The sequence below is a fragment of the Vulpes lagopus genome, chromosome 4 (genome assembly GCF_018345385.1).
Source record: "Vulpes lagopus strain Blue_001 chromosome 4, ASM1834538v1, whole genome shotgun sequence".
Lineage (NCBI taxonomy): Eukaryota > Metazoa > Chordata > Mammalia > Carnivora > Canidae > Vulpes > Vulpes lagopus.
The window spans coordinates 73,790,368-73,812,507 of NC_054827.1; the positions used below are offsets into that span (position 1 = coordinate 73,790,368).

General features: G+C 40.4%; 2 protein-coding genes across 8 annotated transcripts in view; one reads left to right on the top strand and one right to left on the bottom strand.

Moving 5' to 3' along the window:
- Nucleotides 1–22,140, top strand: part of SPATA9 (spermatogenesis associated 9) — a 107,656-nt gene that overhangs the window by 68,101 nt on the left and 17,415 nt on the right. For 4 of the 5 annotated variants that reach the window (XR_005987444.1, XR_005987445.1, XM_041753298.1 and 1 more), the window contains exons 7-8: nt 308–474; nt 14,045–14,173. Coding sequence is in view for 3 of the 5 variants with exons in the window: in XM_041753298.1 (XP_041609232.1) it covers nt 308–474; nt 14,045–14,173 (296 nt within the window). In the remaining 2 variants the exon portion in view is untranslated. Of the gene's footprint in view, nt 1–307; nt 1,014–14,044; nt 14,174–22,140 lie in introns of those variants that run through there. The other variant, XM_041753297.1, reaches the window with a different exon arrangement.
- RFESD (Rieske Fe-S domain containing) lies at nt 1,005–16,727 on the bottom strand. Of its 3 annotated transcripts, XM_041753300.1 has the most exons (5): nt 15,786–15,828; nt 13,486–13,632; nt 5,439–5,623; nt 5,283–5,317; nt 1,005–3,557 (listed from the first exon to the last, which is right to left on the bottom strand). In XM_041753300.1, the coding sequence occupies exons 3-5, from the start codon at nt 5,611–5,613 to the stop codon at nt 3,291–3,293; spliced, it is 477 nt and encodes a 158-aa protein (XP_041609234.1). In that variant the 5' UTR covers nt 5,614–5,623; nt 13,486–13,632; nt 15,786–15,828; the 3' UTR covers nt 1,005–3,290. The 3 variants fall into 3 exon arrangements, with proteins under 3 accessions (XP_041609234.1, XP_041609233.1, XP_041609236.1); XM_041753299.1 differs by lacking the exon at nt 13,486–13,632 and having other exon boundaries at nt 15,786–16,727; XM_041753302.1 differs by lacking the exon at nt 15,786–15,828 and having other exon boundaries at nt 13,486–13,635.

Below are 22,140 nucleotides of genomic sequence, written 5' to 3' on the forward strand. Positions count from 1 at the left end.
TTTAATTTTTTATTTATTTATGATAGTCACACAGAGAGAGAGAGAGAGAGAGGCAGAGACATAGGCAGAGGGAGAAGCAGGCTCCATGCACCGGGAGCCTGATGTGGGATTCGATCCCGGGTCTCCAGGATCGCGCCCTGGGCCAAAGGCAGGCGCTAATCTGCTGCGCCACCCAGGGATCCCCCAGGAAGTGCTTCTTTATTAAAGAATAAGATTAATGACTTTATGTTACACATTTTATTATTACTGGAAGTTCAGTAGCTTAAAAAGAAACTTTACCTTTCAAAAAAATTTTTTTTATTATTAGACAGTCTGTGTTAATGCTGTGCTGGAGAAGATAAAGAAAATTTTCCAAGAAGAAGAAACCATAAGGCAAAACAGAAAAGAGAATGAAAATCTTAGAAAAGCCTTTTCTGAGCCTGTGCTTTCTGAGCCTACATTTCCTGAAGGTGAAATCAAAGCAAAACCTTACAGGTCATTACCAGAGAAACCAGACAGTATTTCGGATAGCCCCAAACTTCCTGCTACTAAGTTGAGTAATAAGATCCAAGTTTTACATTCTGTGTTTGACCAATCAGCTGAAATGAATGAATAAGCAAATTGGAACATGAATATTACCAAGTGGAGCTTAAGAGTTATCTATCTAATCACATTTCATCTGATAAAACCAGGAAACTAGTTTTCATATATTGAGTGCTCTGCTTTCAGAAAAGGGTTGGAGAACTACTAAAATGTCATTCTCAACTATTTATATGATAGAGAAAATAAAATGAATCTTGATGTAGAAGTATGACAATGATATTTTAATGAACAAGAAAGTGTACCCCTTGGAGGGTTAGACTTTATGCTATCATTTATAACATGGGTATATTTATATTATAGTTATATTTTATTAAAGACCTGTTTTAAGTATCTTTCCAATTACAGTTGGCCCTTGAACATGGGTTTGAACTGTGCAGATCCACTTATATGCAGATATTTTTTGATAAATATATTATAGTAAATGTATATTCTCTTCCTTATGATTTTCTTAACACTTTCTGTAGCTTACCTTAAGAATACATTATATAATACATAGGACATTAAAAATATGTGTTAATCAAGTGTGTATGTGATCAGTCAGGCTTCCAGTCAATAGTAGACTATTAGTAGTTAAGTTCTGGGGGAGTTCAAAGTTAAATGTGGATTTTCAGCTGTGCATGGGGTTGGTACTCCAAACCTCTGCATTGTTCAGGGGTCAACTGTATTCATCTGGAGGAAAAATATCCTACATATCAAAATGCTACATCTTTTTCAGAGATCACAAAAGGATATTTATTTTCTATTTATAGGCTGTATAGTTTGAATCTGCCTATTATCGATCCTTTTATAGCTCATCTATAAAGTTACAGAGAACTTATGATTCACAGATATAATATATTTATAAAACAAAATATTATTTACAAATCTTACAGAAGATTTATATATGTGAGGATAGGATAGGACATGACATTTTTTATTTCCAGATTTGGAGGAACATATTTAGAACCAGAAATTAAGTCCATATTACTCATTGTTGCCACTGGGTCATGAAAGAAAAACGCTTCTGTAACTGGCCCTGCAAATGAGGGTCACTGTTTTGCCTGCAGAAAGCACTTTGGTTTCTTCCATGTCTTAAATTCTGGACATGTGTTAAGACCTGACTGGTCATTGGAGGATTAGCACCTGATATAATAGGCTAGGATGTACCATCAAGTGATGGTACATTTCCTGTACCTGGTAAACAGCTACTGCCATAAAAGGACTTATAAAAAGCCCAACCCTGGCTTTTTAATAGTCTGAAAAATGAGTGACAAGGGTTGTATTACCTCATATTACCCATATTCCATCAGAAAAAGAAATGTGATACTATGTAGCAAAGGGCTCTGTAAGCACACCCTTAATGATAGGTACTTAATTCACTTACTATTTTTACCATACCAAGGGAAAGAGTCCAGGTGGCCCCCCTACAATGTTCAGTATTAGGTTTGAAGCCGTAATTCAATCCTAGGCCACTAAGAAGATTACTGTGCTTAGAGACAAGATTCCAATTTTGACAAACAGCTTTTCACACTCTGAATTCATAATGTGATCATCCTGGTTCTGATTCTACTTATTCTTATATTCTACTATTTGCTGCTGAGTTTTAGATGATAAACACCCAGAGTACTACACCACAGCGTGGGCACCAGGCAACAGAATACTGCTAGCCATAAATAACTGGTATGTGAAAGCAGGGTGGACCAACTGAACGTCAGCCCTGTCTGGGAACTTAGCAGCAGGGACTCTGAGGAACAACACCCTCTATCTCTTCTAACATTTACATGAAGCACTTAGTTCTAAATAATCACAAAATTCTCAAAAACAAAGCAAAAACAAACTTCTATTTGAAGATTTTATATAGGACATTCAAAGTACTTTGGCTTACTGAATAAGAGACTTCACATCTCTCATGCCTGTGTTTCTTCTTTACTTTGAGAGTGTTTGCTTTGACCAGAGAGAAACTGAGCCAAGATCTGTTTGGTTTCAATGTGCAGTACATGGGGATGAAAGAGTGCACTAGTGGTGAGCACCGGGTGTTGTATGAAGTGTTGAATATGTTTCTTATTTCTAAATTAAGCATGTAAATTGATCCAATTTTGGAGGCATTTTTGAAATGTAAAAAGTCTGCTATATATTTGGAAAAATCAAATAGTTGAGATTTACGCATTTCAATGTATTTAAATTTTACTTCAAAAAGGTAAGAATAGCAACCAAATAGGGGAGGTGGAGAGTGTGTTGAGGTATCAGTGAAACAAGAATACAAGAATAGAGGAATAGAAGAATGATGATAATACTGAAGTTGGGTGATGAGAGTTTATTATGCTACTCTGTTTAGTTTGTATATATTACAACTTTTCCATGATAAAGTCTGCTACATCAAAATAGGAATTACCAACCCTCCATATTTATTATATCTTACTTTTTACCTTTTCTTCATTGTGGTTACTGCAGATTATTTTCACCCTTCTCAAAATGCATATTACAAACCTAGGACCTTCAGGTACTAATCAGTTCAGAGGACTGGATTAAATGTGTTCTATAGATCCTGACGATATTCCCTCCATCATAATAAGCACATGTACTTTTGAACTGCTCAGATTTATATGATTTTTAAGGATTAGTAATAAATGTGCCCATGTTGGAAAAATTAATCCTCTTTAGTATTGCAGCACAGTTATTCTAAAAAATATTTTTTAAATATACACAACATTTTTCATTGCCATATAGTTTTATCTGAAAGGACTCCGAATTACTTTAAAGTCTCCAGTGGCATAAAAATCAGAGTCACACTTAAAAGGTTCATTAGAAAGAGTCACATAAATACTCCCATTGTCCACTGTCACTTTATGAATCCTTTGCTTTACTCCTTTGGAGCACCACTTGGGTTTTGCTGATGGATCTCTAGGGTTGATAGACTGATACAGTCCTTCTCCTGTTGCCAAAGTAATTTTGTATTTATGCCAGGGACAAACTATACATGGTCGCCCATCAAAATCCTGGGGAGAGAAATAAATAAATGATTTAATAGCCTGACATTTCCAACATTCACAATAAATCTCCAACTCAGCATAAGATCTACTGCAGAAAAAACAGGTTAAGGAACAGGCCACCCTCTCTTCTTTCCCTTCCATTTACAAATTATTCTGCATAATGCAAAACCTAATCTCAGCAGTCATCAAGTCCCTTTTGCATTTTATTAGAAACCTAGTATATTAGAACCCTATCTGATATACTCTAGTATATCAGAACTCTATGAGCTTAAGCAACTCTACCATGTGACTGAAGCTATGATGTTATCTATTAGATGTTAAAATGTCATTTCCTTGACAGAAATGGGGCAAGGGCATTAAGTGCTTCTAAAGGAATTTTCACTAGCTGCTGGAAGAATGGTAAGCTTCAAATATAAATTTGAGAGGTTACTAAAGGCCTGAGTGTATATGTTGACTGAAGAGCAATTTGTGATCCAAAGTAGTCAATTCTCAACTTTTTAACTGTTTTGAATCAGTGCTTCTCAAATTTTAAAGAGCATGGGAATCACCTGGATCTTGTCTAAATGCAGATCCTGTTAAAAAAAAATTCATTAGTCCTTAAAAAAAAAAAATTCAGTAGTCCTAGGATAGGGTGCAAGATTCTGTAGCTCCAAGAAGCTCCCAAGTGACACCAAGGTTGCTGGTTTATGGAACAAACTTTAAGTAGCAAAGTCTTACAGGTCTTGTTATGGTCCAAAACAGAAGGATTTTATTTCACATTATCACTACCAGATGCTTACATTTGTTTCTCTATACAAGGAGTTCAGTAATACTGATATTGTGTCCCCAAAACAGTCAACAAGCATTCATATTTTCATATTCATAAATTCATGTTCATGATTTAAACACACATATGTCCTTCTAACATAAGAATAGGTGTAGAAGTAAGTAGATATGAAGTATAGAGTGGAATGCCAAGTTTCAGCTTATATTTTGTACGAGTGGGAGGTGGCGGGAAGGGGAAGGATGGAGAGAGATCAATTTTATGAAGTAGAAAATAAGAAGTTATGCAGCCAGCGAGTTTGGGAATGCAAGAAAGTAAGACAGTTTCCCCATTCCTTCCTCAGATAAGCCTTCAGTGTGTGGTTTCCTTTTAAAAATATACATATTTATATTTTTACATTGTACAGGTAATACATACTGAAAAATTCAAACTGTGTAGACGTGTATAAAGTGCAAAGTGACTATTACCTTTTATTTAAAAAATGGAATCACACTAGACCATTCTAGGACTTGCTTTTTTCACTCAAAAATATACTGCTGACATCCCTCCATACCAATACATACAGATCTGTCTCGTAAGTTAATGAGGCAGTGGTTGCATAGTTTTCCATAGCACGGCTATTCATAGTTTGTTTAAACTGTGTCCTATTGTTAAAACATTTAGGTTGCCTTCAATTTCTCATTACAACAAATAATGCCACAGTAAAATTCTCCCATATATATACTTAAACATTTGTGTAATGATATCTGTAGGTAGATATCTCAGAATATAATTGCTAGGTCCCCTATTTATCTGTGAAATAGTTTTCTTTACATTGTAGGACTATGAATCCCTGGAATATTGGCAATTATACTTAAAGCATTAAAATAACAGTTCAAATGCAGAAATAAATTATTTTTTGCATACAGCATGAAATGAATATAAATAAGAAACATGAATTTGTAGAGGATAGATTTAACTTTACATACCTCTATTTCTCCCAAATGTAAAGGTCCTCCTGAGTCTGAAAAGAAATTGAATATTACATCTAGTCACTAAAAAAAAAAAAAAGAAAGCCTGAAATTTTGATAGTTTTGTGTTTAGGAAACAAATACAAGGTTTACAAATGGAAAATAAACTCTTACGGTAACAGCGAATATCCATAGCATGATATTCTCCTTTGTGGTAGAAAATGACTACTTCTCTATCATGGACAACAGCTGTCATTCTTTCAGATTTTTTAATGTCCTCTTCTCTGCCAACATAGACAGGAGAATGTTCCTTCACTTCAGGATCTTGTTCAGAGCCATCAAGATCCATGCTAATTGAACTAAAAAAAAAAAAAAAAAAAAAGCAATCTTCACAAGTTTGGCTACAACTTACCTTAACCATATTATAAGAAATGTTTAATTCCTTTAAGACTGATGGAGGCTTTTTAAAATAGCTATATAAAAATAAAACATTCACAAATACTGGGTAATAGTCATGATTTTGAGGTAGAGTTGCATAAGGTTTGCCAAAATTAGGGAGTAGTCTCCACTTTGAGGCTGGACTCATATTGGATTCATTTCAACGTGTTAGATGGATATTTCAGAAGTCCCAAGACCCAGAGCTTGACGTTTCACTGTTCTTTTATTATCATTTCAATGCTGAACAATACCCAATTATCAGTGTTGTTTTCAGCCTTCCCCTAAAGGTAGGATTCTTTGATAGTCTGAATAGTCTCAGATCTCTTGGTTGAAGTGATTTACTTGATTTCGCCTGGAATAGACAGCCAGTCTTAAAAATCAACCAGAAAACTATTCTAGCACGAGGAGATAGGTATGGATGGGCACATTGCATTTTCTTAACTCAAAAATTGACATTACTTTCTTCTGCCTTATTTGGGAATTCAAAGAGATGAATTTCTCAATAATTAATTTATATAAGTATATAAACCTGTATTTCTAAACAAAGAAATTTTAGTAGAGAATTTTCAGGCACTCTCAATATATTTTCTCTCAGCACAGATATTCAGGCTACTTTTTTGAAAGCAACCCTTTCAAAGGGACCTTTAAGAATATAGTCGTCTGTTAATTCTAGGTGAGAAAGACGCATCAAGATACATCAGCGTCAGGACTGTCCTTGCAGAAGATTTTCCAGAGGGCCTCCCATGTCAGGGTATTTAAGTTTTATTCTATGACTGTTTCTGAATAAAACTAAATTACATATCCTGTTTTGCCAAGAATTGCTATATTTTTTCTTCGTCCACTCCTAACCCCAAATCTTTTTTCTTACCCCACCCTCTTTCCATTAGAGTTATCCCAAATTTTCTGGAAACATTCCTGTTTTTCCTCCCTATCTCAGGATAGAGATTGTGGTGGTCTTTGATTTTCACAACGTGTAAAGAACCACGTATGACATCTCAGGGATGACAAAGAACTTTCTTCCCTAGGCAAGAACATATTTTGAATTTTTGCAGGTAATGAAGTAAAAATCACAACACACAAACTGAGACCACTCTAGGTACTTTACTTTTTATTTCTTAAATAATTACATTTTCGGATATCCTTGCATGGTTTCTGCCCTCTGCTGGAGAATGGGAATCTTCAACCATCTGGACAACATCCAGCTCCACAAACTGGCATAAAGCAGGCTTACTCCTCGAAGTTGGTGAAAAGGAAAGAGGCTGCTTACAGCATTCAGGCATGAGATTTTATATGTACCTCGACCATTATCTTGGAGCAAGGCTACTTCAACCCCTTTATTATATGAAAGAAATTAAAAGTTCATGGTAACATCTAATCACAATCTACTCTTTTCTTTGGGTCACTGATGGGTAAGTTTCTGTGTAATCTGTTTAGGGAGGAATATATGTCTGAAAAAGCAAGCAAGCTCAATTCTCAAGAACTGATTATTGACAATAATCTTTAGCACAAATTACAATACTTCAAAAGGAAAATTTCAACAGTGGATCTTGAGATTCTCCTTTTGCAAAGTTCTCTTTCCTTGTCAGAGATTATCATTCATTTGATAAATATTTTCTGAACACACATACTGTGTGACCGGCACTGTAGATATTATATTTTAGTTGGTGAGATCAACAGCAAACACCAGTTAACAAATACACGAATGAGATAATTGCATACTACTGTAACAGCCATGAAGAAAATAAAGTGGGTAATATGAGAGAGAAAGAGGAGGCCATTTTGCAAATAGGCTGGGAAGGTGACTGAATAATAATAGTTGAGCTGGAATCTGAAAAATGCAAATGAACTAGATATTTTAAGAGCTGAAGGAAGAGCATTCCAGGCTGAAGGAACAACAAATATGAAAGCCTGGGGAAAGCAGGGTGGAGGGAGGAGGCTTGGTTAATTTGAGGAACAGATAGGACACTGGAGCAGAGTGAATGAGCTTGGTGAGACAGACAGGAGCCAGGCCGTGCAGCACTGTGTGTGAATTTTATTCTAAGAGCAATGGGAAGCCACTGCAGGGTGTGAAGCTGGGAAGGGTGACATGATCTATTTTTAAAAGAATGCTCTGGCTGTGTGGAGAATAGATTGTATCAAAACAAGAGGAAGCACAGAAAAAAAAAAAAAAAGCTATTGCAGTGGTCCATGGGAGAGAATATGGTGGTTTGGACTAGGGTGTTGACTCTGTTGGGGGAGAAAAAGTAATTGACAACAACAACAACAATAGCAGTAGCTACAATCACACTATGCTAACTCCATGCCAGGCATTGTGTAGAGACTTTACATTTATTTAAGTCATTTAATCTCCCAGCACATTACTACAAAAAGATATTATTTTAATTGTACAGTGAGTAAATTGGTCCAGAGAGGTTGGGCTCATGGACTAGAATAAAGGAATTACAGAAAAATTTGAGTGGCTCCTAGGTTTTAGTTTTGTGCAACCAGGTAGGTTGTGACTGTGATAGGAAAGCCCAAAAAAGGAATGGTATTTTCAGAAATGGAAAATCAAGAATCAGCTACATTTTGCACATAGTTTGGGGTACCTAAGAGACATCCAGATAGTGATATCAAGACTACAGTCAGATATATGAAACTACAGTTGAGAATCACTAGAGAGATAAATTTGGGAGTTGTCAAGTTACGGTCAGGTGGAAGAGAAGCAAGACCAGTAGAGTGTCCAATCTATTGCTAATTGAATGAAATTCATTCACTGACCACTTCCCTATCCTACATTCTCCTCAAATGGTAAGTTGTAAGCCAGCAAAAAAAGGCAGGAAATGAGGTAAGGTCCATTTGAATGCTGGCCACCTCTTTTACGTATTACAAAATGAATAATACATGAACAAAATGTGGGCTTCCTAGGAAACTGTACCCAAAAATAAGTTCTTTCATGAAGAGTTGGACCTACACTATGCCCCTTTCTCCTTGTAATTTCATTTATTCCCTTAACCTCCCACTCTCCTAGAAATCAAATACTGGTTAACATCCAAGTAATGGTTTATATCCAGAATTATTATTATTACTCTTTTCCCAGAATGTTTAAATTTTGCCTCCTATCAGACCCTTAAATACTCTTTTGGTTAAAAATAGAAAGGGAAAGGTGAGAAAAATAAAATCTAAGAAATATTTCAATATTGTTCATTGAGACTGGCTCAAGGGTCAACTCTGTATAGGTCTGATCCAGTATTTTTCTTTTTTAAAGATTTTATTTGTTTTATAGAGAGATAGAAAGAACAGGAGTGGTGGGGAGAGGGGTAGAAAGAGAGAATCTCAAGCAGACTCCCCGCTGAGCATGGAGTCTGATGTGGGGCTCAATCTCAGGACCCTGAGATTATGACATGAGCTGAAATCAAAAGTCAGATGCTTAACCAACTGAGCCACCCAGGTACCCCTGATCCAGTCCTTGAATCAAAATAATAATTATATACATCACTGTATAACATTTAAGAGCCATTATTTGACTTTCAAAATTAAGCACACAGCCTTAAAAATGGCATATATGTTCATTTTCAATCCAAAACAACTCTTCTGTCATAAAGTCTCAACACATGTTTATGTTGACACAAGCCTTCCAAAACAAAATGTAACAACCATTCTAAAGGTTGTGGCAAGGCTAGGTTTTACTCCACATTTTCAATTTCAGTTCCATTTTAACAATTTCATTATTTTATGTATTTCACCAGATTGAAAAACTAGAGAAAGTTCCAGATAATTTGAGAAGTATCCAACTCTGCTTTATATAAGATAAAGAATTACACATAGAGGGCAGCCCTGGTGGCGCAGCAGTTTAGCACCGCCTGCAGCCCAGGGTGTGATCCTGGAGACCCTGGATCGAGTCCCACGTCAGTCTCTCTGTATGATGCCTGCTTCTCCCTCTCCCTGTGTCTCTGCCTCTCTCTCTCTCTGTCTCTATGAATAAATAAATAAAAATCTTTAAAAAAAAAAAAAAGAATTACACATAGAAAAGGAAAAGGAGAAAAAAAAAAAAGGAAGTGAATCAAAGTGATGGTCCATGTTAGTTGTAGAGACCCAGATGGTGTTAAATATTAGGAAGGTTGCCATGGAATGCTCATGATATTAAACAGAACACAACTGCCTATAACTTAAGGTGTTTAACAAAATTATAAATCACATGTCAACCTCAAATATTCTAATTTTAGAAAGATGACCCTTCCGAATCCATATCCTCTTCACATACAGTAATATTGTCATATTCATAGGATATTGTACAGAATGATGTACCTTTCCTTGGTAACCGGAAAGTGCCATTTTGATTTCATTCAAGTCTTAGTTTAACATTTAACATACAAACACATATAGGCAACTTCTTTAAGAAGGGCACTTGGGGGCAGCCTGGGTGGCTCAGCGGTTTAGCACTGCCTTCAGCCCAGGGCATGATCCTGAAGACCCGGGATCAGGTCCCACGTCAGGCTCCCTGCGTGGGGCCTGCTTCTCCCTCTGCCTGTGTATCTGCCTCTCTCTGTGTGTTTCTTGTAGATAAGTAAATTAAATTTAAAAAAAAAAAAAAAAAGGAGGGCACTTGGATCTTGATGAATGGTCATAAATTATAAACCCCATCCTCCGCCCCCAGAGGGAAAATTTGTTACAGGGCAGCACCAAGAGTCTCCCAGCCTTCTGATGGCTCCTCTAAATACTTATTTAATCTTGTATGACTGTTTGGAAGTCTAGGAATGTTGGGAGGAAAAGAGCATGGGTCATTTAAAAAGTAAGTTTGTAAAACAGAAGTTATGATTTAGAATTAAAAATCTCTAGGTGAATGTGTTAGGAGCAAGCTTTAGAAGGAATTTATAGGCTACTATTTTGAGAAGGGTAATTCTGAGCCATAAAGAAGAAAGATACTAGATATTACGTAAATCGAGGTGTCGTAAGTGGAATGTGCGTGTGTGCATGTGTGTTGGTGGGGAGAGGCAGGAAGGAACTTTGAATTCAAAGTATAAAGGAAAGCATTACAGGAATCAGGCTTAGGAAATTACAGAGATGTAAAATTTGTACTCTGAAGTTTACACTGTTAACTCTTACTCCAACTAACCTAGTTACTTTTTAAATAATGGAAAAAAGAACATATGCTATTTTGAAAAACTATTTCACAATAAGGAAGTCAAACTGAGACAAAAAAACATGTGATTTCATTTGAATGAATAAACAAAGAAACAAAAAGTAGAATCTGACCTATAAATACAGAGAACTGATGGTTGCCAGAGGGAAGGGGGTAGGGGGAAATAGCAAATCAGAAAGAGGAGTGGGAGGAAAGGCTTCCAGTTAAGGCATGAGTAAGTCATGAGAATAAAAGGCACAGCACAGGGAATACAGTCAGTAATACTGTGATAGTGTTATATGGTAACAGATGGTAGCTACACTTGTGTTGAGCATAGTCTATCATATAGAGAAGGTGAATCACTATGTTGTACATCTGAAACTAGTGTAATATTGTGTGGTAACTATACTCCAAAAAGTTAAACAATATTTCACAATAAAAAGCAAAAATACAGTATTTTTAAGAAAAGCCAATGAGGGCCATGCCATGATTTTCTGGATTAGCTATGCTATAGCTGACAGAAGGCTGGATTACTACAACTCTCAGTTATCTTGTTTTGCTTGGTATTGGCAAGTACCCAAAGTATACACATTGCTCAGGTGGTAGTATTTACTTCCACAGCATCCAGCGTGCAGGCTTTATCAGATTTTGTGACAGGACAGACAGAGGGGCAGTAAAAAAAAAAAAAAAACTAAGAACAGATGAACCAAACTAGGCTGAAGAAAAAATACAGAACTTGCAACACATATAACCAACAAAGGATTAGGATTCAGAATACATGAAGAACTTCTATAAACCAGTAAGAAAGTGCAAAAAAATATAGAAAAATGGGCAAAGACACAAACATTTCATAGATGAAGAAGTCTGCATGGCCAGTGAGCACATGTAAAGATGCTCAACCTCATCGATCAATAGGAAAAAATAAAAGAAAGGTAAAGGATAGTGACAAATGGGATACGATTTTCTATCCAATCAATTGGCAAAAATTACACCAGGTTGGTGAGGATATGGAAAAACTGATGGTAATGACATCAGTTAGCAATAGCACAATTTGGCATTATTTAGTAAACTTGAACGTATCTGTGACCCATTAATCCCCCTTTCAGTACATTTCAGAGAAACATGCACAGGTACACCAGGAAACAAGCACAAGACAGGAAAACAACTCGTAACACATCAACCATAGAATGGAGAATTTTTGTTCATGAAATGGAATGCTGAGTAGCAGTGAAAAATGTCTGGGTACATCAACTATTAATTTCAAAATATAACATTTAAACATTTTTTATTTATTTGTTCATGAGACACAGAGAGAGAGAGAGGCAGAGACACAGGCAGAAGGCTCCATGCCGGGAGCCCAACCTGGGACTTGATCCCGGGTCTCCAGGATCACACCCTGGGCCGAAGTTGGCGCTAAACCACTGAGCCATCCGGGCTGCCCCAAAATATAACTTTGAAGAAAAAAATTTGTTTCAAGAATTCAGAATATGCTTATATTTTTACCAAATGCAAAAACAGGTAAAAGAAAAAAAAAGTATTATTAATGGGTACATGAAGATAGGGTAAATTTATTAAGAAAAGCAAAGGGATAGTAAACAAAATTTCTTAAATGTCTCAAAATATTACACTTAGTCTTCTATTTAAAATTACTCTTCTAACATATAAGTTGTATCCTACTTTATATTTCTGTACCAAATGATCCAAAAACCAAGAAAAGGGATAAAGTGGCACTTTGTATCCTCAGAAAATGCGCCTGTGCATACAGATCACGAATGGACTGTTTGAGAACTTTGTTCAGCTTATTTAAACACTCAGCACTAGAAGAGGAATTAAAGGAATATTTACTTTTCTTTTTCCAGGCAAAAAATTAGAAATGAAATACTAGTATCAAGACATTAACAAAATACATGAGATGTAGAGTAGCATCAAACGTTAATTAAGCTCTCTGACTTCCAAATAAATGTGAATGAAATACAATGCTTCCTCAAGTTTCAGTCTCTTGAAACATAGAGTTTTAGGCGGGTTTGCACCCCAACCAAGGAAAACTGCAGTGAACTTTGCAGGACCTGATAAGAAACGTGCAGAGAACTCTGGGCTCAACGATAAAGGTTTCAGAGAACTATGATTACAGTCTTGCATTTTGCTTAGGAAAGTATTATCGTATCTCTCAAATAATGGTCATATTTACTTACGATATCTGGTAATATTTATAATTTACACCCACATTATTCTCATTATTCTTAACTAAATATTGTGACTATCACGGTCCATTCAGACAATCACAAGAGTCCATGTGTTCACCTTAATGACTATGACTTTGATGCACTATTCATATGCTCCCACACATTTCTTCTATTTTAAGTAGACTTTAAGATAGCAGGATCTTAACTAAACAAAAAAGAAAGTGAAAAATTAACTGGTCTATGCAGTTTGGGGGCCAGATGAAAAGTTACTTCTGAAAAATTTGGTCATTTTGTTCCACTTTCTTCTTATCTGTGTTTTTGGCTGGTACCTCAAATAGGTTTCTAAAGGCACTAACACTATATAAAATTACTGATAGACTATATGGATCATCAGTCTCTATCAGATTATCTCTGTCATTTCCAGCATAGGTTGACTTTAAAAATCTAGTAAGTTTCCCTGAGATAATGTAGACAAAAGAGACATGAAATTAAAGGAACTTACTTGTTACTCCTCTGGAGCTCTGACAGAGGTGCTTTTACTAAGTCTGGGAACTTGATCTGCACGTTATCAGAATGCAGGACTCCAGGGTGACACCCTTGCTTTTCGGTTCAGAGAAGAGAAATGCCTTAGATAGCAGCTTGGTTCTCTCTTTGGAGGCAGAATAATAAAGCCAGTTATCCCTCCGTGAGTGCCAACTTCTTTGACTGCAAACCTGAGTTCATTAGGGGAAATAGTGTGTCTATTTTCCAGATAAGGACACTGACAGTAAAGGATCCTCTTTAACCTTAGGAAAGGTTTCCTAAGACCACAAAGTAGCAGTCAAGATTCAAACTTCTACCTTCTGAGTCTAAACTCAGTGAACACTGGTAATATAAATCTTAACATTGCATCTAACAGCATCCACGAGTTTATAACAAACACGTGGCCAGCAAGTAAACGGTCCTAAAAGGCACAAAACCTTTCAGCAAAATAGAGATCTGTGCATGTATGTATATATGTATAAATGCATGTATGTGTATCACCAAACATGGTTCTGAATTTTTCTTTTTTTTAAATTTAGGAATGTTAATGTTCAAGAGTTGCGTCAACAGAGGTTTAAAACTGGACAGTTCCCTAATCATTTAATGAAATCGCCTGGCTGCTCTGGGATCCGCTACCATCGTCCCTGCCAGAGATCCTCGATCACCAGGTGAGCTCATCCGGGTTTGAACCCCGGCTCTGTGTGATTTGGGGCACGTCGCTGAATTTTGCTGTGCTGCAGTTTGCAGAGCTGTACGAAAGGCCTGCCACATAAGGTTGTGCTGAGAAGTGAATGCTTCACTCTCAAGTGCTTCGGAGCGGGTCCCGCCCGCGGGAAGCGCTCCAATCATGTTGGCTGTCCTCGCTAAGGTCCTTCCAGCTCTGACAGGCACCAATACCCGAGTTCAAGCTGTATTTAACATTTTAGTCAAGACGGAGAGGCGCTCAGGAACCAGTCCCGGAGCAGGTTCAGCGTGCACAGATGCTGGGGCTGCAGAAACCCCGGGGCGGGTTCAGCGTGCACAAAGGCCGGGGCTGCAAAAACCCCGGGGCAGGTTTAGGGTGCACGGACGCCGGGGCTGCACAAACCCCGGGGCAGGTTCAGCGTGCACGGACGCCGGGGCTGCACAAACCGCGGAGCGGGTTCGGCGTGCACAGACGCCGGGGCTGCAGAAACCCGGGCCGGTTCTGCGTGCACAGACGCCGGGGCTGCACAAACCCCGGGGCAGGTTTAGGGTGCACAGACGCCGGGGCTGCACAAACCCCGGGGCAGGTTTAGGGTGCACAGACGCCGGGGCTGCACAAACCGCGGAGAGCGTTCAGCGTGCACAGACGCCGGGGCTGCACAAACCCCGGGGCAGGTTTAGGGTGCACGGACGCCGGGTCTGCACAAACCCCGGGGCAGGTTTAGGGTGCACCGACGCCGGGGCTGCACAAACCCCGGGGCAGGTTTAGGGTGCACAGACGCCGGGGCTGCACAAACCCCGGGGCAGGTTTAGGGTGCACGGACGCCGGGGCTGCACAAACCCCGGGGCAGGTTTAGGGTGCACGGACGCCGGGGCTCCACAAACCGCGGAGCGCGTTCAGCGTGCACAGACGCCGGGTCTGCACAAACCCCGGGGCAGGTTTAGGGTGCACGGACGCCGGGGCTGCACAAACCCCGGGGCAGGTTTAGGGTGCACGGACGCCGGGGCTGCACAAACCCCGGGGCAGGTTTAGGGTGCACGGACGCCGGGGCTGCACAAACCCCGGGGCAGGTTTAGGGTGCACGGACGCCGGGGCTGCACAAACCCCGGGGCAGGTTTAGGGTGCACAGGACGCCGGGGCTGCACAAACCCCGGGGCAGGTTTAGGGTGCACGGACGCCGGGGCTGCACAAACCCCGGGGCAGGTTTAGGGTGCACGGACGCCGGGGCTGCACAAACCCCGGGGCAGGTTCAGCGTGCACAGGACGCCGGGGCTGCACAAACCGCGGAGCGGGTTCAGCGTGCACAGACGCCGGGGAAGCTAGTGGAAAACGCCCCGCCTGCCCCATCCGGGGGGCGGGCCCCGCACGCTAAGGGGAACAAGCTCGGCGGGTCTCGCCGTGACGGCGCGGAAGCCCGGCCGGAGGCTAACGGCTAACGAACGCGAGCTCTTGCGGAGAAGGGCCGCCAGCAAGGCCAACAACACCCTGACCTCGGGCCGCGCCGCCGCCGGAAGCCCGGGCTCAGGCCCGCCGCCCAGCCGGAAGCAGGCGCCTCTCGCGAGCCCCGCCCAAGCCGCCGCGAGGACGCAACTCACCTTCCCGGAGCTCCTCGCTCCGCCTCCGCAGGGCCGGCCGGCCGCCCAGGCCACGTGACGCTACTGCGCAAGCCCGGACTGCGGCCGCGGCGCGGGGCCGGGGGGGCGGGGCGAAGTCGCCCACGTGACTCGTGGTCCCCGCCCCACGTGACGCCCGCGCCCCGCCGGGACCTCGGGGCTGACGGTCGTGGAAGAGTGCGAACGTAGGTGGCTTCTGTTTGTTTCTGGGTGTTGGTCGGTCTCGCTGCGTTCATCCACGTTTTATTTTATTTGCTTATTTAAACAGCCGCTCCCCCCCAGCGCGGGGCTGGAGACCGAGAGTCGCGGGCTCTTTCTAGTGTGCCAGCCCGGCGCCCCATGTGCACATTTTTTTTTTACTTTGTTTTTTTTACTTTTTTTTTTTAAGATTTTATTCATTTATTCAGGAGAGACAGAGAGAGAGGCAGAGACACAGGCAGAAGGAGAAGCAGGCTTCATGCAGGGAGCTCCTCGTGGGACTCGATCAACCGCCGAGCCCCCCAGGCGCCCCCCACACCTTTCAAGTGCTCCAGCTCTCAGGAATTGACCTAATAAAAATATTTACAGAAATTCCTCACGGTGCAAATAATCAATAAGCATAAGGATGCTTATTGCAGGGAACGAATAAGAATAGCTGAAGTCCTCAGCAAGAAGGGAATGAATGATGGTTCAATAAAATACAGTGTAGACATGTGAATTATTTTGTAGCCGTTTACTCACGACCAGATTCCATGAAAGTGGTGAGTGTTTGAAAGGAAGGCACGCAATACACAATTCTTCAGTGAAAGTAAACCTGATCTCTCAAGATACAAATAGATACGTCTGTACATGAGCTTTTTATTAAAAAAAAAAAAGTCTTTTTAAAAACTTAATGGTGCTTGCATTGGAGTTGGTGGTTGGTTTTCACTTTACTATTTTGACCGTTGCAACTTTTTCCTCCTTATACTTTCTGAGTTAAAAAACAAACAAAAACCTCCCCACTTCCTCCTTGTGTTCAAGGCTGCAAGCTAGTTGAGTCCAGAATGTTGTTGTTGTTGTGTGTGTGTGTGTGTGTGTGTGTGTGTGTGTGTGTTTTTAAAGATTTTATAGAGGCAGAGACACAGGCAGAGGGAGAAGCCCGACGTGGGACTTGATCCTGGGTCTCCAGGGTCACGTCCTGGGCTGAAGGCCGCGCTAAACTGCTGAGCCACCCAGGCTGCTCAAGTCCAGAGTGTTTTTTAAAGTGTCCCTGGCTGTTTTCTGACGCTGTACTTGGTGATTCCAGCTATGCCTTAGAATCACCTGGGAGTTTTAGGCAGTCATGATGCCCAGACCAGTGACACCTGGGGGACGGAGGGCAAGAGGGGTCAGTTTTTCTGACTTCCCAAGTGACTCCAATGTGAACTCAAGGTTGAAAACCACAAGCTATATTTAATACCCTGAGTACTGATCTCAGATCCTAGAGTGGTCCAGTGGGTCTCAGGTGGTTGAAACCCAGGGGCCTTGTTCATTTATCTCAGCGTGCCATGCAAATACCATTTTTCCTATGAGCCTCAACATATAAGAGTTTTAGAAACCTAGAATGATGGATCTGCCTCCAATGCTTGTTTCTTTTGATTTTTGTTCGTTTCAGTATACTTTTAGGGTGATAATATTTTATGCGATAATTTCCCTTTTGACCATTTATTTCACTGATCCAAACAAAAACTAACCATCTAGTTTTGATGAACTGCTTTACCAAAGTAATAAAATATATTTGAATTTATTATAATTTATATTAATCAGTTAGCCATCTAAATTATTTTAAGGCACACAGAGGGTATTAGCAGTCTTTAGCTTGTGTCGTGGAAGGACTAAATAAAGTTTGTGGTTTCTTTTTTTTAAGATTTTATTTATTTGTGAGAGACAGAGAGAGAGAGGCAGAGACACAGGCAGAGGGAGAAGCAGGCTCCATGCAGGGAGCCTGACACAGGACTCAATCCTGGGACCCCAGGATCACGCTCTGGGCTGAAGGCAGGTGCCAAACTGCTCAGCCACTCACTCAGGGATCCCAAGTTTGCTGTTTCTAATGAAAAGTCCTTCTTGCCTTGACATAATCTGAACATTAAAATAAGACACATCTTAGATTCATTGACCTTAAATCTGATTTCTAATAAACTGAAGGCCTCAGTTACTCATCCATATATACAAAGGAGGGAGAGAGAGAAATGGAAACTTTCTTTTATCTCTACCTACAGTATCAGTGGAATTAATCATGTAATAATATGGAATGCCTGGAAAACTACTGGGAATGGGGGGACACTTTCTATCTTCTCTCTCCTTGGAACCAATCTACATCTTCCTATAGAACCTTACTCCAGTTGTTCTTTTGTCTTTTCTTTCCTACTGTTGACACCTAGTGGTAGCCCTGGCGTGCATTTTCTTACCTACTGTGGAAAATAACTTTTCTTCTGTGAACTTGCTCTTCAGTGCCTTTGTCTAAAAATAGTTTTAAATGTCCCTTCTCACCTTTGTGAGCCTCTCTCCTGTGCTCTGAGCATCAGGCTGTTTCTAGGCAGGCGTTTTTGGAACCAAGCCCTTCCTCTTAGAGAAGTTCAAAACCTGCCTTCAATTCTAAACAATAATCTGTTTTGTGAGCTAATGAAGATGTTGGTGTGCTGATAGTTTCACTACAGTGAGGTTTGAAGAGTATCAACCACTCTGGATTTCCTATTCTTTTAAACAAGAAAAGGGCGATCACATTGCCCTTATTAGGCTATTGGGATTCAGATAATGAGAAAGTGAGGGTGGCTTTAAATACAAACTATCTTCTTATGACTCCTATCTGAAAGTCTCCACAGTATTCATTTGTTGTGGATTACCCGTGTGACATTCTTACTTAGATACCATGAGAGAAACAGTAGTGTTCACCAAACGTCCCTACTATCCCACATTTCCCACCCTATTTACAATTGGTGAGGCTATGTGACTACTTTTGGCCAATGGGCAGTGAGTGAATATGCAGTGTGTCACTCTTAGATTGAAGCATAGAAGAGCTCCTATTCCACCTCCCTGGTCTCCCTCTCTCTTTTTTATTTTTTTATTTTTGGTCATGAGCACAGACATCCTAGATTGTGGACCTCTACTAGCCTGGGTCCCTGAGTGACCATGTGGAACAGAGACCACCCACCAACCCCCAGTCACTACCTTCCAGGAGGCCATGAAAGATATGTAACTGAAGTGAGAAATAAACAGTTGTTGTGTTAAGCCAGCAAAGTTCTAAGGTTGTTTATGATTATAATAAAGAATAACTTAACCTGATATCTCTTTGCTATCTTCAGTTTTATGTGTTCAAGATTGAAATATTAATTTTCTCCTGTAAACCTGTACTTCCTTTGTTCCGTCTATCTCTATAAGTGACAGCCCTGTTCATCTACATGCTTAAGGTAGAAACCTAGATGCCATACTCACATCTCCCCTTTTCTCACTCCTCCAGTGTGGAAAAGAATTGGCATAACTGACCTAAGACTGCTATCCTTGGAAAGCTCTGCTTGTAAGGCTGGCTCCTGGCTGGTGTCTGTGAATTTGGCTGGCAAATAGCTCCCTATATTGATAAAAGATTTTCCCTAAATAATAAGGATGTCTCACTGTGACTAAACTGTCCATACATAAATAAAATCTTTAAAAAAAAAAAAAAAAAAAAGGCAGCCTGGGTGGCCCAGCAGTTTAGCGCTGCCTTCAGCCCAGGGCATGATCCTGGAGACCTGGGATCGAGTCCCGTGTCGGGCTCCCTGCATGGAGTCTGCTTTTCCCTCTGCCTGTGTCTCTGCCTCTCTCTCTCTCTGTCTCTCATGAATAAATAAATAAAATCTTTTTAAAAAATAAACTGTTCATACAAACAACGTGGTTGATGCTGACCATGACCTGCTTTCCTTCTGGGAGTCTGGAACTTTGGTACATGCTAGGCAGAGCTGCCTACATGGCTGGACCCCAATAAAACACTTTGGGTGCTGAATCTTTAACGAGCTTCCCTGGGCAAAAATGTTGCACGCTCCTTTTCTGTATTTTTATTACTGGCAAAAGAATCAGCTTTGTGTTATGCCTCCAGAGAGGGAGAGAACATAAGGAAGCCTGCACCTGAATTCCTCCATTTTTCCCCGTGTCCTTTTTCTCTTATAATCTAGCTGTGTATTCTTATAATATCATTATAATAATTTTAGCATGAGAAGAACTATCTGATGAATTCCATGAGTCATTCTAGTGAATTCCCAAACATAATACGGTCCTAGGGGCCCTCATGGTATCCCCCCCATATTTCATCCAGGACTGGGCCATGTCAGTTCTACATCCTAAAATATATTTCAAATGATGGTGCTGCTTTTCTTTATGTGTTGTCACCGCTCTGGAAGATGCCATCATCTTTTATTTGTATTGGACTTTAGAGGACCCAATAAAAACAAAAACAAAAACAAAAAAAAACAAAACCTTTTTCCCCCCTGCCTGAGTTTGGAACCAACTGAAAGAGATAGTAAGAGACCGAAGTGTAAACTTTATTTAATAACAAAATACTGGATTGGAGTAGCTTAAAAGTGCAGCCAAATGGATTTGCTAATATCTCCAGAATTAAATGTATATGCCCAAATTGCTGCCCTCTACCTTAGAGCTGTCCCATCTTGAGAGGATGAACCAGATTTTTTTTTATAAACTAGATTATACTCTCTTTAGACAGACAGTTTTGTAGAAAGGAGAAAGGAGTGGCTGAGCATACAAAACAAGAGAGTAAAGGTCAGAGATTTTAAGATTTCTTGCTAACTCACTTTGAATTTTATCTTCCAAATGGAACTCCCAGTCCTGGGCGGTAAGCAAATAATACACATGCTGGCTGTAAGTAGGCAGTGGAGAAGAGAGTGTGATCAGTGAACACCAGGTTGTCTGTAGTGAGCCTCAAGCAAAACACTGGCCATTAGTACTAAGCCAGGCTAAGTAAATAGGCACAGAGCTATGTGGGCCCAGCAAAGAGCCTTAGGTGAGAGGGGGAGGGTCGCAGGGTGCAGGTTGCTGCTCCTTGACCTTAAAGCATGTTGAGAACATAGTCATTCTACCACATTCGGTCTCAGCAAAGGTAGGAAGGCCAAAAAGACGTCAGAAAGCAGGCATAGCATTTTCTCATGTGCTTGTTGGTCATGTGTGTCTTCTTTGGTGATATTTCTGTTCATGAATGCTCTGCACCACTTGCCATCAGGGAAATACAAATCCAAGCCACAATGAGATACCACCTCACACCAGAGAGAATGGCAAAAATTAACAAGACAGGAAACAACAGATGTTGGAGAGGATGTGGAGAAAGGGAACCCTCTTGCATTGTTGGTAGAACCGGGTCCTACGACCCAGCAATTGCACTGCTGGAGATTTACCCCAAAGATACAGATGCAGTGAAACGCCGAGACACCTGAACCCCGATGTTTATAGCAGCCATGTCCACAATAACCAAACTGGAAGGAGCCTCGGTGTCCATCGACAGTTGAATGGATAAAGAAGGTGTGGTCTATGTATACAACGGAGTATTACTCAGCCATCAGAAAGGACGAATACCCACCATTTGCTTCAGCATGGATGGAACTGTGGAGGGTATTATGCTGAGTGAAATAAGTCAATCGGAGAAGGACAATCATCATATGGTTTCACTCATACTAAGAATATAAGAAATAGTGAAAGGGATTATAAGGGAAAGGAGGGGAACTGAGTGGGAAATATTTGAGAGAGAGACAAAACATGAGAGACTCCTAACTCTGGGAAACAAATAAAAGGTTGCAAAAGGGGAGGTGGGTGGAGGGTTGACTGGGTGATGGGCACTGAGGAGGGCACTTGATGGGATGAGCACTGGGTGTTATATGTTGGCAAATCGAACTTAAATAAAAACAAAAGAAAAGAAAGACATAGCTAAGGCCAGGATTAAATTACAGGAAAAAATGCCTTTGGGTACATACGTAGAATAATGTTTACTGCAGTTAGAGATAGTGAAGTTAATGAAACATAAGCTCAGGTCCCCTCACATGTTTGAGCCCTTTCCAAGGTCCTGAGCAACTCTAGTAATGTATTCCCACAGTCATCCTTTATATCCTTTTAATATAATCTGGAAGCACACAAAATTATAGAAAAGTAGTACAGAGAACTCTACCCCAACAGCCATTTAAAAGTATGTTGCCAGTCTGATGCCACATCAGCCCCTAAAGCTCTAGTATATAAATTTCCTGCAAATAAGAACATTCTACATAACCACAATTCAGCTGTCAAAATCAGGAAGTTAACATTGACATTTAATCTTCAAATCCAGTTCAGAATAATTTAGTTGTCATATCTGTTTGGCTTCCTTGTCTGG

What these genes read in the sequence shown, in the direction of transcription:
- RFESD (XM_041753299.1), bottom strand. Translation starts at nt 16,039, where the DNA reads ATGAACGCAGCGAGACCGACCAACACCCAGAAACAAACAGAAGCCACC. An exon ending in TATGGATATTCGCTGTTACC is followed by an intron (nt 5,318 to 5,438) that starts GTAAGAGTTTAT and finishes ATTTCTTTTCAG; the next exon opens with ACTCAGGAGGACCTTTACAT. An exon ending in TACATTTGGGAGAAATAGAG is followed by an intron (nt 3,558 to 5,282) that starts GTATGTAAAGTT and finishes TTCTCTCCCCAG; the next exon opens with GATTTTGATGGGCGACCATG.